The sequence below is a fragment of the Orbicella franksi genome, chromosome 1 (assembly GCF_964199315.1).
Source record: "Orbicella franksi chromosome 1, jaOrbFran1.1, whole genome shotgun sequence".
Classification (NCBI taxonomy): domain Eukaryota; kingdom Metazoa; phylum Cnidaria; class Anthozoa; order Scleractinia; family Merulinidae; genus Orbicella; species Orbicella franksi.
The window spans coordinates 11,787,794-11,805,747 of NC_138145.1; the positions used below are offsets into that span (position 1 = coordinate 11,787,794).

At 40.2% G+C, this 17,954-nt stretch overlaps 2 protein-coding genes across 2 annotated transcripts; both read left to right on the forward strand.

Moving 5' to 3' along the window:
- The first annotated feature begins 2,480 nt into the window (after positions 1-2,480).
- On the forward strand, positions 2,481-8,796 carry LOC145490389 (uncharacterized). Its single transcript, XM_081469519.1, has 2 exons — positions 2,481-3,888; positions 4,869-8,796. Exons 1-2 carry the CDS (start codon positions 2,565-2,567, stop codon positions 5,111-5,113), a joined length of 1,569 nt encoding a protein of 522 aa, XP_081325645.1. The 5' UTR covers positions 2,481-2,564; the 3' UTR covers positions 5,114-8,796.
- A 5,023-nt stretch (positions 8,797-13,819) lies between these two features.
- Positions 13,820-17,897, forward strand: LOC145490437 (beta-2 adrenergic receptor-like). The gene has a single exon (XM_081469559.1). It carries the CDS (start codon positions 15,084-15,086, stop codon positions 16,074-16,076), a length of 993 nt encoding a protein of 330 aa, XP_081325685.1. The 5' UTR covers positions 13,820-15,083; the 3' UTR covers positions 16,077-17,897.
- The last annotated feature ends 57 nt before the right edge of the window (positions 17,898-17,954 follow it).

Here is a 17,954-nt window from a genome sequence, read left to right on the forward strand (position 1 = left end):
GCTTTCGTTCCTTGGAAAACAGCTTGCTCCAGTGGAGGCTTCCAGAGACCTTGGTGTTATATTGGATACAAGTTTAACTTTTGATGATCATGTCACTGCAACTGTCGCTTCTTGTATGTCGCGACGTATCGACTAGGCCAGATAAACCGTGTTAAACATTGTTTTGACAACTGCACTTTAATTATTATTATCAACGCGTTAGTTTTCAGTAAACTTTTTTATTGCTCTTCAGTATGGAGCAATACTTACAATCTAATATTGCCAAACTCCAAGCTGTTCAGAATTTTGCCTGTAGAATCGTTAGTGGGTCAAAGAAATACGATCATGTTACTCCCATTCTCAGACAACTCAACTGAGACCCTGTTAGGGGTAAATTCCGACAAGCGACATGGCCTTGAAACGGCGAGATGACAGCTATGAATTGGCGACAAACGGCAGACTACTCCAGCGAAATAGAGAAGGCGACACCAATGGCAAGATAGACCGACAACGAATTTCGGAACTTAGAATGCAGTGATTGTTTTAAACATCTGAGTCGAAGTGAAGACGCATTTCCAGAGTTTTAAATGTGTTTTCCTCTCTCACGCGCAATGTCCACGGGTCGTGAAACACAGGCTTTCTCATATATGCTAAAACGTCCACGTCGTATAAATCGAGTCCGTCATTGCTGAGTATTTTTTCTCACTCTCAGCTGAGTGAGCAGTGCCCGAAAACGCCTAAAAACACGCTTAAGGAAAAAGGAAAGAGATCTTCGACCGTCTGCTTCATATTTTTATTAGTGGGTCACCAGTAAAAGAATATGAAGCTGTATTATCAGCAAATGGCATTATGGAAGGAAAATAGAGACAGGGGAAAGTTGCCAAGGTCTTCTCGTCTTCAGCAGAAGATAAGGGTTACGCCAAATTCAAAGGATGATTATAGATAGGAGAGATTGTCTGATTGAGGCTGTAAAGATTTTGAGTTAAAGAACGGTTGTTGAACATAAACATGGTAAAAATAGTCATAGGTTCGATTGTACTTTAGGTCCAAATAATGACTGGAAAATGGCTGAAAATAGCAATTCCAAGCGCCTAAATTTCAAAATTTCCTGGGAGGAGCATGCCCCCACGTCCCCTAGGAGGTTAGCAACTTCAGCACTCGAAAGCATGCCCAAGCCCTTAGAAAGCATGCTCCCAATATGCCCCCCAGCATGCCCTCAGCCCTTTAGAAAATTTTGAAAAATTGAAGTAGTTAAGAAGTCTTTTCCTTCATTCTGAGTCGAAATGTGATGCTTTAACAGTAACCATAAAGTAATCATTAAACCTACTGACCGGAGAAATGCTGGCTCTGCATAAGAATTCCTAGTGCTGAAAAGTGTTCGAAGCAAGTGCAAAGCATACAAGGAGTAAATTATACCCAAAGAGATACTTAATTATATATGTACTTGACTAAAACAGCAAGGAACCTTCAATGCATGAGAAATAATAGTTTCAGCGTGAGAGCGCAAGATTGAATTCGTTTGCTTGAGCCTCATGCTCAATGTGTGAGACTTGAGAGCACTGTGTCGGTTTTTTTTTTTTTTTTAATAAACAAAGGTATTACGATGTGTTATACGTGTAGCTTCGTTTTAATCGAGCAAGGTCAAATTCCCGACACAACTCCTCTGAGACGAAATTCCGACCGGCGACATGAGAATCTTGCGAAATGCCGACATGGCTTTTGGCGAATTTCAGACAGGGGCCATGGGTACTCCCCCTAACAGGGCCTCTCAACTGGCTCCCCGTGAAACAACAAATGTATTATCGCGATTCAATTATGGCATTTAAATGCATGAATGGCCTTGCTCCGGGGTATCTATCTGATCAGTTAAGCGTTCATCAATATCAACACGCAAAACTAGAAACTCACAGCTGTTAAATATTCCGTTATTTAAGACCGCAACTGGCCAAAGAACTTTTTACTATCGTATGGTATCTCTCTGGAACGCTCTGCCTCAAAATATTAAGTTAAGTTAAGTTAATCGTTAGCTCATTTTAAGACCTTGATGAGGAAAAGACTCTTAATGGATAGCTAACTGAATTTATCTAGTACGGAATACTTTAAATCTTCTAATTCTTTAGCTTCTATTAGATTTGAATTTCTTAGTGCATTTTAAATTTTATTCACATAGAATTAATGTTATTGTATTTTATTGTTGTTTGTTACATATTTCACTGAAAAGCCCCTTGGCAACGTGGAATAAACGTATGTATGTATGTATCGGTGTCCATCTCTTCAGTGTAGTTTACACGGAAGTAGAATACTCAATGCACTTGTGCAGACATTCGCCCATGAAGTATATACCTGCTTACTTCCCAAGCTACTTCCGCACAATTTGAAAAGAAGTGGGAAAACTGTGAACGGTTTTCGCTTTCATATGAAAACGGCTTCAAATTCTCTAGTGATGAATAATAAAAAGGATAAAATACCTATAAAGTACCTAAAAATACCTTGGGACACGTTAGCCCCTGCACGTACAATGCGCTGTTGGAGCGGCTACCAAGCCTAAGCAGAGCATAATACAAACAAATCAACATCGATCAGACATGGCCACAAATTCCAAAATGACTCGGTTAGTTTATTTCTTTTTACTTTGTCATCTTTCCAGGAGCTCGCTGTCGAGGTCACCAGCCTCGGAGGATGTCTTGGTAAAAGACAATATATTTACTACTAATGAACTTTGGGACATGAAGTCTTTGCTCAGCCAAGAGGAGACTCTGTGGACTTTCAAGTCTAATGAACAGAACAACATGGACCCAGGAAGTCGAGCCGAGGTTTTTCCAGCGAAATCTTGCTACTGTTGGTCCGCTAACCTAACTTCTCACACTTTTTCGAGGTCACCAGCTTGGAAAAAACTATCACATGCATTGTCATCTCACCTTAGAACGCAGGGTGATTGTAAGATACTTGAAATCGAAGGCCAAATCAACATCAAAGCAAAACACTATTGTACCAAGCGGTTTAGTAGTAATGTCGACAGCAGCTATATTGTTGTTATTTTTCTTGTAGAGAATTGGAGAAAAAACGCTTATGGTGAACTGGTTGTTTATAAGGAGGGTGAGATTCTGAAGGCTGTATATCCCAAGAGAGGAAGAACTGTGATCTTTCCTGCCTCTTTGGAACATGTACTCAAGCCTCCAGCAATTGACTTGTCAGAACGCTTGTATTTAATGAGAATTCACCTGTTATTGTCTGATCAGAAGAGGCAATCAGGTACTGAAAGCAGTGAACAATCAGCTGACAGTTCCTCAACGACAGATTTGACAGATTCTTACCCTTTTGAGCATTTTGCTAGTTTCAAACTCTTACACAAAACTGACACAGCTCCTAGTGAAAAGCTAGACATCAAACAGTTTATCACTAGAAATTTTACAACCGCTGATGGTCGTAGTGTCATTGTCTTGGATAACATCCTTCCCGCTAGGGAACTCAATGCCCTAACATATACAGTTGTGAATAGTGGATATAATGACAATGCTGCTGATGCAGATAGTGGAGATAACGTACAGTGGATTATGGCATTTGAAGTTGAAGACTTCGTGCAAACTACCCTGTGGCAGCTGGTCAGTCAGATTGTAACTACTGTATCAGGAAAGGAAGGTTATTATCCTTATGACATTGGATGCAATAACATCCAAAGTAGTGATACTACAACTATTCACACAGATTGTGCACATTATGAGGATGAATATACTCTGCTAATTTACCTCAATCAAAACTGGACTGAGAACCATCATGGCGAGACGGTGTTCATGAATGATATGGATGGAAATGAAGTCATCTTTGCAGTGAGACCAAGATATGGACGTATTGCTATTTTCCATGGGACAATCCCACATAGCGCCCGACCACCACCATTGACATATGAAGGTATGGAACATTTTTTATGCACCTTTTTAGACCAACTTTAGGAGGTCTGGTGTCCTCATGGTTAGTGCACTCAACTCTGGATCAAGTGGTCCAGGTTCGAGCCCTGGCCAGGGACATTGGGTTGTGTTCTTGTGTAAGACACTTTACTCTCTCCCTGATATAAGCCTCCCCCCTACCCCATTTATAAGCCCACCCAAAACCCCCTATTATGTCATATAAGCCCAGGGCTTTTGTAAAGTTTTATTCACTTACAATCAAATGATTGGAATTTATTTCTGTGCTTTTTTTAACACTCCCATCCTTATCTAGATTAATTCATGACTCAGCTACAAATTCTGACAGGACCCATCTTTTGGCCCAAAGCCTCTTACAGTCAAACCAAGTGAAGCGTACCCATCAAGATTACATTAATGGATTGATTATTTCAATATTGAACCCACTAGTCGTTCCAAGAATGCAATAATGAGTTGATTATTGGAAAATTGGATCCACTAGTCGTTCCAAGAATACGGCTAATGGGTTTAATGTTCAAAAAAGTAAATTTAATATTGATTTCTGAAATGACTAGCGAGTTCAATATTCAAATAGTCAATTCATTATTGCATTCTTGAAACGATTAGTGGGTTCAATATTCAAATAATCAATTCATTAATGTAATCTTGAGGGGTACGCTTCACTTGGCTTCACTGTAACATTTGAAATTCTGAAAATTCTGAAAGTACTGAATTTGGGAGTGAAAGGTGCTTGTCTCTGCAGATATCAAATTGCTTGATTATAGTTGAAATTAAGGTGAAAGAGCCACCAAAAAAACTAAACCAACACATGACTCCTGGGCAAAGTTGAACCAGTGAGCATAGTGGTGAGAGGAGATCTTTCCCTACCGTATCTTCTATTCCCCTGATTATCAGCCTCAAATTCATGAGAGTATTCATCTTTCAGCATCAATGTCACATTTGTTAAATGTCCTGTTTATTCATCAGGTGCAAGGCTAAGTTTTGCAGTAAAGATGTCACCATCTAAAGAAATTGCACTACGAAAGTCTACTATGATGGAAATCGATGTTCTGCATGATGCTTTGGACATTTTGCAAGGAGATGAAGCAGAAAAACTGAAAACAATTATTCATGAGATTGAGGAGGGAAAATTGGATCAAGAAGCAATATTTAAAGTGACAAAAAAGTATGAAACATGGATAGAACTACTGAAAAAAGATCTTGTGACATGAGTTTTTATGACATCACTATAGTGGAACCAGTTACCAGCTGTCACCAAATCCTTGACCTCGACCTCGACCAGTGGTGTGAAGTTTGCAGGGCACCAGTGTATGAACTGTATATACTAACTCAAATTTTTAATATTAGGACTAGTTGCTTTTAGGACTATTTTATTTTATATGAGTATAAATCCACTAGCGTTCTATCAAGAATGCCATTCTCTGATTGGCTACTCTACTCACTATCTATTCTGTGATAGATAGTGAGTAGTGAGTAAATAAAGTTACCTTACCTTGCCTTACCTTTCGATATAAAATACACTAAGCACTAACCCCTTAATGTCTGCCCCAAGGGAAGTAGTGAGTACTTTTGTTTCCCCCGAGACTTTTAACGTTGAGGGTCAAGTGGAAACAAATCTCACTGTTTCCTTAAGTGTTTTATTATACTTCTCAACTCAAAAACTGAACAAACTGCCAACAAATTATTTGCTTGATGTCAGCTGGCACACAAATTTGCAGCAGTTTCAAGGTGCACAACCTGATCCCGTGTGAGACGAAAGTTACCAAGTTTGTCTCTGCGCCCTAAAGAGTTATTGAATTTTGACCCGTGACGCGAAGTTTGAACTTAAGTAGTTTTTAATATGCCTAATATCGCTGTAGCGTCATTGAAGAGGGATACAGTTAACTTCCACGGAAGCTAGCCAGCTGGACTATTTTTCGTAATGAAGATTTATTAGTTTTATTCAAGAGTTAATTCTGCAATTTTGGGAATAAGTAGAAATGGAAACTTCGTAGTGTTGATTAGAATTTGAAGTACTTCCCGCTCGTAGTGTATGTTAGAAGTTGCATTGACATGTTGACTTGGGCAAATGGCGTGTAAAGGATGATATATGGGCGAATCTGACAGTCATTTCGCGTGGTTCGGTGTAATAAAGGAACAGAACTTTCGTGATATTTTAAAATATCTGAAAACTTTCAAGATATTGCACAATTCCGACACCAGTAATAAGCACTCCTGTAGGTCTTTTAAATGTTTCATTCGCTAAGTCTCTTCCAAATACTTTAGTATTAACTGAGGCGGACATTGTATACCACACAAGTGAATAGTGCTTTTTACGCATTCTGATTGGTTAACTCGGAGGAGATAAGTAATGTACTCTTCACCTCCGAGCAGACGAAGAGAACCAAAATGGCTTTGCGTTTAGCCTCGCGGCTCGGTAAATGTCCATCACTATTCACATCCACCGCTTCGGCGAACAATTGCCGTTAACTTTTATCGTAAATTTATGGTATTCGTGTTGACATCATTATCGATTAAGAGGGTCTCCACCAGAAGTTCGAGTAAGAAGTGGACAAAAACTTTATACCAAGATTATTTACATCATTTGGCAAACTTCTGTGCGACTGTGATAAGTATCTTTCGATAGCTTCTCAAAAAAGATCATTTCAAACAACACCAAATGTCGAAAACAAATTTTGAAGCTCATATGAAAAACTTGAAAGTACTGGTGAAATGAAACTGATGGTGAAATTTTACCTGTGTTTGCACAATTTCTCTGAACTTTAAAATTTATTTTCTCGAGTTCCCGTGGGAAATTGCTTTCGGTGTTATTTCAGGCAACTACTTATATCTTTAGCTTTAAGAAATTGTAAACAGGACTGCAAAATACTTTGGTACAAGGTTTTTTGTCCACTAAAAGCTGAAATTGCTCCATTTCCTATCCGGCGGGTTTTGTCTTAAATTTGCAGGGTGTTCTGCAACTATTTTGAAACTGTCTCGAAAAATTACCCGGCCAATCTCTTGATCGATTGTAAACCTCCTGAATGGCAGTTTTCTTAAGTTGGTGTTAGTGTAGAGAGCTTGGTACTACATCAAGACAACATCTATGACATTTGATGATTATTTTCTTTATTCTCATCACCTGCCTTTTCACATTGTATTGAGACTGGAAGGAGACATAAGTTGTTTATCGCTGAATAACAAATGAAATCTCGAGATCGTCACTATTTATGGGCTTCAGTTGAGGATCTTTTCCAACAAGAGACGCCGGTTAATTCGCAACGGACGATTCAGAAAATCCAGCTGACAGAAACTTTGGCAGCTGAAGAAGACATGCCTAAAATGCTATTGTTATAAATTAGAAGGCTAACCAGGAAATCTCTATAATCCCAGACGAAAATGTTGCACCAAAAAATGGGGCACCAAACAAGTTGTCCTCTTCCCCAACTTTATGCAACGCTGAAAATCAGGCCGTATTTTTTCCCTATTAGTTGGAAAAAACCGCGACAATTTGCTACATCAGTGATTAGAGGGGGTAGGGGAATAAGGGGATACGTCCTCCAGATTAAGTGTCCCAACAACTTTCGTCTGTGATTGTAGATTGCCTACTTGTTTACTGATCTTTTAGCTGTCTTAAGGCCTTGCATTAACAGGCCAGGCGAGAGATTTTACACTTCTAACGACTAAAGCAAGGTTGTAGCTAAGTTGAACAAGAAGACGTTTCTTATAAGGCTGCAGGGTGTGGTCGACGGAATGATCTCCTTGCCCAGCCCTACTTGAGTCTGCTTTTCAAAGTGCAACTAGAGCTAAAACCTTAGTCCTTCTTAGCCATTGCGTACAAAATGAAAAGAAGTATGTGCTAGTGATTCAGAGCGCTGAATGTCCTTAATGTAACGAGAACTAAACCTTGTCTTCTAGTTACTTCTCTTTACGTTTCTCCTCTATCTCCATGTACGAAGTAAATCTTTGTGGTTGATTGCCATCGACAGTTTTTTCTAAATATTCCCACACGTATCGATTTTATGGCAAACACGGTCAAGGTGACTAAATTCGCAAAGTAAATATGACTTTCTGCTCAATCATTTAAGTGCGCCGACTACAATTACAAAACACCAAAACAACACGAATTTCACTTAGTAACACTACATAGAAGGTAAAAGCAAGAAAATAAAAGCAATAGTCCGACTTTAAATGCAGTGATAGGTTTTTGCAAATAAAAGAGTCCTGGTCGGTGAAAACTAAAGCGATACATAGTTCATACCCAATAAGCTCCTACAGCCTACACTGCCCACACATGCGCACAAGGTCTTTGAATACAGTCGAACCTCCACTAATAAACGGTCACCTCCCTACAACGGCCACTTTTTTGGTCTTGGCGGAAAGTCCTTACATTCATTTTAATTTTAACCTCTCTACAACGGCCACGACTGACGAACGATGCATACTAAGCCTCATTTTTGTGTTGCAAAAGTCACCAAACTTGATATTTCGCTTTGCATACGCTTTTTGAAAAGAAAAATGTTGCACACCCAAAAATACAGGTGTCATATTACACCATTACCTGCCCATAACGCACACCTCTCTACAACGTCCACTTTCCTCTGTCCGCCGAGTGGCCGTTGTGGAGAGGTTCGACGGTGTAAATAACTTCAAGTGCCACTACTAAGTTGAAAAATAATCCCTTGTTTCACAGGTGATGGAAGTTGACGTGATCGCATGATGTTTGCCCTAATTGCATCCCTGTACATGTACACATGTGTGTGTACACAGGAGATGATTAAAACTGATAAAAACGTCGAAAATGGATTAACACTTTGTTCTCTTTAACATCGTCAAAACTTCCCGTGGAAATGTATCTTTCTTGTTACTTAATGGGTTAACATTGACCGAAGACACATTACAACGCACGTTTTCTGTGTAGTTTACATGTATTTGTGGCCAGTTTAAAAAAGGTTTTGATTTTGTTTGGTAGCTATGGTGAAAAATGATTTTTTGGACATAGAAAAAAAAAATACATAAATGAGCGCTAGCTATGGTTTTTGTTGACCATCGATCGTCGCCTGCTGTGTTAAACGTTTACATTTAACAAAGTTAGTCAAACTCATTAAGCCTTAAAACAGTCATTTGATCAGTTCCTTATGATCATGAAAACTTTTATAGGTTTGAAAACAAATAAAAACCGATTTGTTTATCGTTTAGTTGCAATTTAAGACGCTAATGGACCTTAAGCTGTTTAAAAGGAGATGTCGCAGTTTATAGCTGGGAATTGACGAGTTGCAATACACCAGAGTGAAAAATGGCTGACTGGCCCAATGACACATCCACTGAAGGGCCTTCTTTCTCGATCCCTGCTTGGTTCAGCTATCCGACATGGTCTCCTTATATCCCAGGAACGGCAGTTCTGGAGTATTCCAAGTGGCCACCGATTATGCCGACACCAGAGCCAGAAAATGCACTCTTCAAAAACATCAGTCTGGCTGTACGAGTGGTCCTCTTCATTGCCTGTTTAATAGAAAACAGCATTGCCATTTATATTCTGTGCAAGAGCATCAAGAATGGGAGAAAAATGTTTTCACAGTACATTCTTATCAACATGGCGTGTGCAGATATTTTGACGACCCTGCTATTACACCCGGTAGAGTTTGTCAATTTTCACCATGGTAAATACATCTGGGTTGTTGAAGGTCCCCCCGGTGATGTTTTGTGTAAGCTGTACGGCTTTCTTTTTCAAATACCTGGCAGGGTTCTTATTCTCAGCCTGGTGGCTCTGGCTTTCCATGTGTCCAGAAATTTGTCTTCCAAAGGCCGAAAGGAACACACAGGAAAATTCAGCGCAAGATTGATAGTTTTCTTCTGGATCTTCGCCGCTACCCCGTCGATCATGTACATTGCAATAGGCAAGGTTGAAAGCAACTTCTGCTATGTTGATCCGACTAAAGAGGACACACGTATTATGATGGACAAAATTCACTTGTTCGTGTTTATGGTGTCAGGTGATGTGATTTTGACGATTCTAAATCTTGTCGTATTTTTTCGGGTTAGGCGGAGGAAGAGAGAAATCAAGCGCAAACGAGAGGCAAGGAGGGCTGGAGAAATGAAAGAAGCACGCCGAGAGAAGCGTATCGGGGACAAGAAATATGCCAAAGTCGAGCGATGGAGAAACGACGCCCAACAGGAGCCCATGCTATCGAACAACGGCTGGTGCCAGCCAGATGGAAAATATTTTCCTGCTGGAGCGATCCCGCAACAACAGAATAATTCAAGCAACCCCTCTGAAACTTTGAAAGAGATGTCCAATGGAAATAAAAACTTAAATGAAGTCGACGAAGCTAACGGCATGTATGACGTTCATGTTGATCAAGAAGATGATGGTACCATCAGTGTCGATGAACCTGACCAAGAAGAAAGTTTCGAAACGACGCGAGAAGAGGCGAAGATCACGGGTGTAGCATCGACACTCTTCGTCGTCTTATCGATAATCGAAATGATGTTTTGGTATGTATGTGTAGGTTCCGCTTGCATCGGCGGCGAATATTACGAATATGTGGCATTTGCCATTGAGATCGCGAAAGGCATCTATGCAGCCATCAAACCCGGAATTTACGCTGGCATCGACAAGGAATTCAGAAAGAGATACACCCAGCTGTCGCCCTTGGCCTGCTGCTGTTTTAGGCAGATTCGATGCCACAAAGAACCGAATCAAGTGGGAACTAGAAATAGTCTTTCTACCCAAATGAGCAACGTGTGAACACACCATGACTGATCCAAACGATCTATATCTACTCATGTCTTGCATGGCTCAAGAAAAGCTGTTTCTGAATTATCGTAACAGTACCCGTCCAAGGAAAATTGACTTATACAATCCTAATCATAAATTACCTAAGCCTCGTAGGGCAAATTGGCTAGTAGCTGATCCGCATTGCAGATAAAAGTTTGCATACAAACAAATCAAAAGTTATATATAGTGATCAAAAATGCGATTAACTAACATTTCCAAATTTCAATTACCTTGAAATTAAAGAGGACGCAAAATTAGCAGTTTTCCGATCAGCAAGCTGAAAGTTAGAGGTTACGTTTAAGATTTTTGGCTGAAAGTTCACGAACAGGACAATTTTAATCTATAGAATCGTCTCAACTATGATTTCGAAATTCAAGACAACTCTCCCCTCCAAACCCTTCCACGTCCTTCATCAGGGGCTTTGACGCACATCCTTTGATGGCGAGAGGTCAATCATTATACTTAAGCTCGAGAACCGGGCAATTAATCAACGTTCATCAATAGGAACTGTGGATCTTAGATCTCTAGGAAATGAGATTGCAATTTAAAGACCTATTTACATAAGCAGCTTTTATAAAAATCGTTGTAGTCACGGAACCTCAATTTTGTTGTCCTTTCACGTTTCAGTCCTTTGGTTTTTAGTCTATTCCGTGTGTATTTGTTGCAGTAATTAGTTTCGCCAGTTATTTCGGTTACGCGCAGCGTTTCATATTTTCGTGGGCATTTTTTGTCATCCGTTGTTTTTTTTGTTCTTTATAGCTTCTTCTGCCGTTAGTCTTTTAGTTGCCGTTGTCATTATATTTTGCGTTTAGTTGTCGTAGTCGCCACACAAATCTTGAACGTTTCGTATTTTTTTCGTCATTTTTGCTTGCTCTATTTATATTTCGTTTTGGTTTCCAGCTCTGTATATTTAGCTTGTTTATGTACATTTGTTTTACGCGAATCGCCAGTAAAAGTGCAAATCTCTTAGCTGTGTGGATTTCGATTACAATCGTTATTCGAAGTGAAAGTAATTTTCCACTGAGGTGGCTATACTGTTCAAGCAACGAAGAATTTACGTATACGGATCTTTACAGCTAGTTTAGAGTACTAATCAATCAACCAATCAATCAATCAATCAATTAATTGATTGATTAATTAATTAATTAATTAAAGAATACTCTGTCAATACGAGCAATATAAACTGGTGCCATAAAGCGCTATTATAAACCGAGAATCTCTGGATTAACCTCGTTTATCCATTTAAGTATGAGCTCTCGTAACTACAGGCTCAGGTCTATGCGAGAGATTTTGCTTTAAACTTAAAAGCTGTAGCAAAGTGAAACTGGAAGAAGTTTAATAGAAAGTCTGGTCGACGAAAGGTATTCCCTGCCCATCCAAGGTCCTTACTTGGAGTCCAGAAGAGTGCAAAACTTGTAATATTTTACACCAGAAGCCCTTTTACAGTGTCAATTCTGGTATTGTCATCTAGTCTGTCGATTTTTTTCTCTAAAAAATTAAGTTCTGGCTTGATTTTTTCAATTCGGGTACTCAAAAGATTTATTTTTCCTCGCAACCTGGTGAATATTCAAGAGACCTAATTCAAAACAACTCACAAAACGTTCGCACAACACAACCGTGCCTGTGACTCATGTGGACTGCCTAGAAAGTTCCACTGAGACCTCCACGAACCTCGCTGTTCAACTGACATGATTTACTCCATATGCAAATCTTTATATCATGCCATAGAAAATGTAGCCAATCAGAATACAGGAAAGCAGTTGTATACTTGACGATATTACACCCAGCCTTCCTAACGTGCGCTACATTAACTGTGTCGACCACCGTATTTCCATGACGTGGCATAAAATAGTTATGTAACACTTTCTCGTGGCATACCTTAGAATCTGATCCTACTTGTCACTCGTTTTTTCTTGGTATACACACTCGGCGCGTAAAGGCTCGTGTGAATACCAAGAAAATGACCCGTTAGATATTACACTCGAAAGCGTTGCACACCTACTCTGAGTATATATATCTCTTGTATACTAACATAAACATTTATCTCTTTATTTTCATGGGAACTCCAAAGATGCCTCCTCGGGTTCTGACCTCAGAAGTCAAATCCCCGAGTGGAAATAAATCAAATTACATGAAAAGAGGTGATTTACAGAGTTGAATGACCCTTGAATGTCTTTAATATAATAGGAGCTAAGAATCGTCTTCTGTTAACGTTTAACTATTGAACTAGGCAACACAAATCTCGGAGGTGGTCAAAAATAATGAAAACAACTTGATACAAGTTTATATCATGATACATGTTTTCAATGTTATTTCCTCTTTGACGCGTTAAGAATTCGTGCATTCTAGCACGATCCGTCCGTGAGACTTGAATCGGGTGAGATCAACTGATTTCTTTTATTCTGTCTTTTATCAGCCTCGAGCGAGATAAAAAAAATTAAAAGAGGTGGGAAACTGTCCTTCTCCTGTTAACAAGGTCAAATTCCACACAGTCCCCTCCCATGTCCGAGCAAAAGGTCTTTGTTACAAATGGACGCTAAGCGGTACTTGGAGAACGTGCTTAACTGCCGAAGAATATGGCAACTGCCTTATAGAACACTATCCCAAGCTCTTTTCTCTATTACATTAAACGGTATGCATTAGCGCGTGCTTATTGAAAGAGCGTCGGGAACTTCGACCCACCAGACATGATGGAAAACAAAGGCCAGCGTTTTTTTAACAATGTGTAAATTGGGGCGTTCGAAAATACAGCATCCGGTGGTTTAGAAAATAATTATGACCACGGGCTTATTTGTCTGGTGGAGACCGTTAAAGCGGATTTCGCTCCAGTAAATAAAGCTAGGCTAATCCATTAAATATATCCGCTAGCGCTAATTACATTGGACCAACACAGGAGGCAGTCTGCGATAACACTATTATGGCTGTCTTCAACAAGGGTTATAGGCCACCTTGAATTGAATTTCTAGAAGCCGCTACATTTGGCTATTTTCCCAAGGTGATTTTAAAAATAGCGAGTAATTTCATGATACGTTAAATCTGGGCTTAATAAAAGTACTGTAGTCTCTAAAAATAGTTCAGCCATACCTCTTTAATACGGGGTAGATCTGACTGTCCTTATTATCGAGGTAGCCGTAATATAGAGGAAGAGATTATATGAATTCTGGTTTCGCCGGGACTAAGTTAACTGTCGTCAACCTAAAGGTGTCCGTTTTTTGACCTATTATGGAGTTTTCCGTGAGGAAAGGTCTGATTCCAGTATCCTTAGGCCATATTATAATGATGCACGAACACAAAAAAACACAATTGCAGAAGAAAAGACCATTAAAAAAAATCAAACAGCAAAAGCAAGACTGAGAAATAGTTGCTTGGCTTGCCAGAAATTTATTTGATGTGCAACATAATACTTGATAGCTTGTCCCTGTTGAGGTTTTCGTTACGTGGTGCGACCATTTATCAGAGATTATTGTTATTTTTAGCTTAAATGCTATTCAGGCTTTCTTTTCTTTTTAGCCCCTGCTGGAATTTACTCCCCAGCAAAAATAAACATAAAAGCTCACAACGGGATGCTATTGTGATGCCTTGACATGCATGGATGGTATATGAAATTGTCAGTAAATAGTAGAAAGGAATTTGTTTTCAACCAAGCAAAAGTTAATTCTGTTTGATCTTGTAACCTTTGTGAACTGATGCACGTTATATCATTTCCTTTGTCGGTTAATATATGTGATGTTTTTACTCCACTGTGCGTCACTAAGCCCTGTAGCACACCTTAATTCAAAGTCCATTTCTTAGTAAACCACAATTCGAGAAGTGGCTGGACTGGACAGACTGTGATAAACAACAAGCCGTAAATATTTCGGATAATCATTCAAAATTCCGATCTAATCACGAAAAACAGATGACCCGAAACCTAGCTCTATACTTGGTTCATTCTTGTCAAAAGATCTCCAGCTTAACGGAGTTAAGGGTAGTGACATAAATTAGAGGCTGGGTGTTTCCACATAAAGTTTCACTTAAACGAGTTCCCGGATGCGATTTCACTGTAAAAAAATTGAAAATCTAAATAGAAAGTAAGCAATATGTGAAACCATGTTAGACCAGTTGGACAACATTTAAACGAGTTTAAATGTAGGTGTGAACTGGGCTTGTCAGACAGGCTTTGAAGGTCACATACGTGAATATACTTTGACAGATTCCGGAAACAATTAACACGCAGGGATTACTCGGCGAGTTTTTTTATTTGAAGTTTTAACCTTTTCCTGACTAGTACGCTTCGCTCTACTCTCTGGCAACAGTGTCAGGTACAACTGCAAAAGTGAGATAGCGCCACATTTCTCCCGCAATGGAAACGTTGTTCTTCTAGAAACATTTCTGTAAAACCTACGGAGCCCTGAAAGGAGAGAAGCGGTCAACAAGACTTGAAGATGAACAATACATCCGAACCTAACTCAAGCGCTACAGGAAGTTTCTCCTTGCCAACAAGTTTCGTCTATCCAGTTGCGACGTGCCATGTATTAATAGTGGCAGTAGCAATCGTTGGAAATCTCATGGTCTGTTACGCAATAGCTGCCCACAGAAACCTTCGCAAAATTCCAACAAACCTCTTTATTTTCTCGTTGGCGTGCTCAGATCTTCTTACCGTGTCTCTTGCCGTGCCATTTGACATCGAGGGACTGTTTTTAGGAGGGGTTTGGAAACACGGAGAAAGAATGTGCAAGGCCTGGATCACGGTTTACCTCATCACTGTACCTACCTCGATTTTGACCCTTTTGGCCGTCAGCGTTGATCGTTACAAGAGCCTTAGTGATCCTCTGAATCGCTTTCGCCGTTGCGGGTTCATGACTCGAAGGAAAGCTGTGATTATCAGCCTCATTATCTGGTTATACAGTTTGCTGTTCGCTTTACTTCCCATCATGGGCTGGCGTACACACGAGAAGTTCGTCTACAACAGCTTCTGCTATTTTCCTTTCACTCCGATTTACTTGACGCTAAGTTCTTTACTAAATTTTATTTTCCCGCTTCTAATGGCCTGTGCACTTCATATCAAGATTTACCATATGGTGTGTATACAACTTAGGGGCTTTCAAGGAAATGAGCCAACCACAAAAGAAAGAAAAGTTTATTTTAAAAACGTTCGAGGGGTAAAAACTACCACCATGTTTGTAGCGGCTTTTTTCTGTTGCTGGTTACCATACTCCTCGGTAAGCATTGTCGCCGTTCTCTGCGAGTCGTGCGGGTCAAACATCCCAGCCGAGGCCAGGGTAATACTGCTCATGTTTGGTTATCTCAATTCCGCGCTGAATCCCTTTCTGTTTGCTTTCCGTAGCAAGCGCTTCAAAGCTGTGTATCCGAATATGTTCAGTTCGCTCAGGCCTCAGGCTCGACCCGATGGTACTCAGGCTGTACCCTGCGGGTAAATTGAAACCCTCGGGACAAGAAAAAGCCGTTAAGTACCTCAGAAGACTTCCGTCTATTAAAACATGTCGACCGTTGTCTGGAATGCAAGAGCCAGAAGCATGTGAGGCAGATGAGATGTTTGTTACGCATCTGGGAACTCTCGTTGAATAATAACTTGAGTGTTGTTTTAGTAACAAACACAGCGTGATCAAATGCTCATTAATCTTGATTCCTTCATAATTAGTTTCAGGAATTTGCCAAAAAAGATTAATGACAGAAAGTGGGGAAAGATAGATTGTTTGAGCCTTGTTATAATTCTCACTGGTTACCATTAAAGCCTTTATTTTCACAAGGTTTCAGTTCGCCAGTTATTTGAATCCAGCGTTCCTTCTATAAATTCCACTAGCCTCCCACGCAGACGCTCTTAGGGCTCGTCACGAGCGTGGGAAGCTGAGACTGAAAAGTTCTCGTTTTTTCGACGATAACCCTGCATTTGTGTTCGGGCGAAAGTAGAATGTCGTCTATCATCGCAAGGATAAATTAAAACTGAAGAAAACAAAGCTCTCACCTACACCTAAAAGGCATTAGGATAACTCACGTTTCACTTGCAAAACAGTCCACTTTTAATACGAGTTCTTTAAGGCCCCGTCCACACTACGCCGAAGCAATTTGAAAATGCAACTTTATTTCTACGGTTAGGCCCACCGTACCGTCCACACTAATCCGTCACGAAAACGGAGCGTTTCGAAAACGTTTTTCAAACCGGAGGAATTTGAAAGTCCTGGCTTTGCGTTTTAGTGGGAACAAAAATTTTGAAAACGAGACTTTTCGAAGACGAGGAGATCACAATAATCATGTGATTTACATGCAAGAATATCTTAGGCCCAGTATACAGTATGCCGGAGAAATTAAAAACGCGACAATCATCGGTCATTTTGGATTTGTGTTTGAGGACACACTGAACCTTACGGAAAAGCTAGGAGGCCAAAATGTCACGTCCCTCAATGAATCCATTACCTATTTTATTCAATGCCATTCAATGAATACATTGCCAAGCTGAAAGCTTCAAAGAAATTGTCAATCTCGTTCCCAGAGGCCACGATCCTTTTGCGGGTAACATCCAGCATATTGTCCTTTCTCAAAATGTTTGCTGATGGCACAAGGGTGTACAGACAGCTGTTTAACCTCGAAACCGACATCCGAGCCCTCCAATCCGATATCGACCGCTTGGCTGACTGGTCATCATGCAGTGGCAATCAGAACAGTTAGATTCAACCCAGAGAAATAACTAGAAATGCATATGCGTGACAATGCGCATAACTCCCAACCGCGACAACTCACTATCCTGGGTGTTCTGATATCGTCGGACTTCTTGTGAAGCGCACATGTTGACGCTGTTGTTTCAGTTTTTAATTTCCTTCAGGGGGTACTAAGGTACAGCTGAGGACGTTATGTGGGGACTTACACCACAATTTGCCAGTGCAGAGCGTCTCGCGTTTGGTCATCGCTGACCGAACGCGCGGGATCTGGAGACGAGATATTCAAACTTCAAGGAAATTTCCTCTACATACCAACTGAGTATTTTAGGAAAGGCTATCAAGTCCTACTGACTGTTACAAAATAAGCTTTTTATAAATATAAATTAACCGCCGAGTTTTTGAAGCTGACGCTCGGAGCTTTAGCCCTTCGTCAAAACAAAGTCGCTCTTTGCGCTCTTTTAAATTAGGGAAATGGGCTTGGATTACGCTCGCAGGAGAAGTTACCGGGATAGCTTAGAAAAAGGATGCAATCTCAAGCACCACCACGTGACTTGTCCTCCGTTGCGAGCTATAACAACGGTTGCAACGAAAGACAACCAGTTGAGGAGAGAGCAAATATACTGAGCTGCGAGGAAGGCC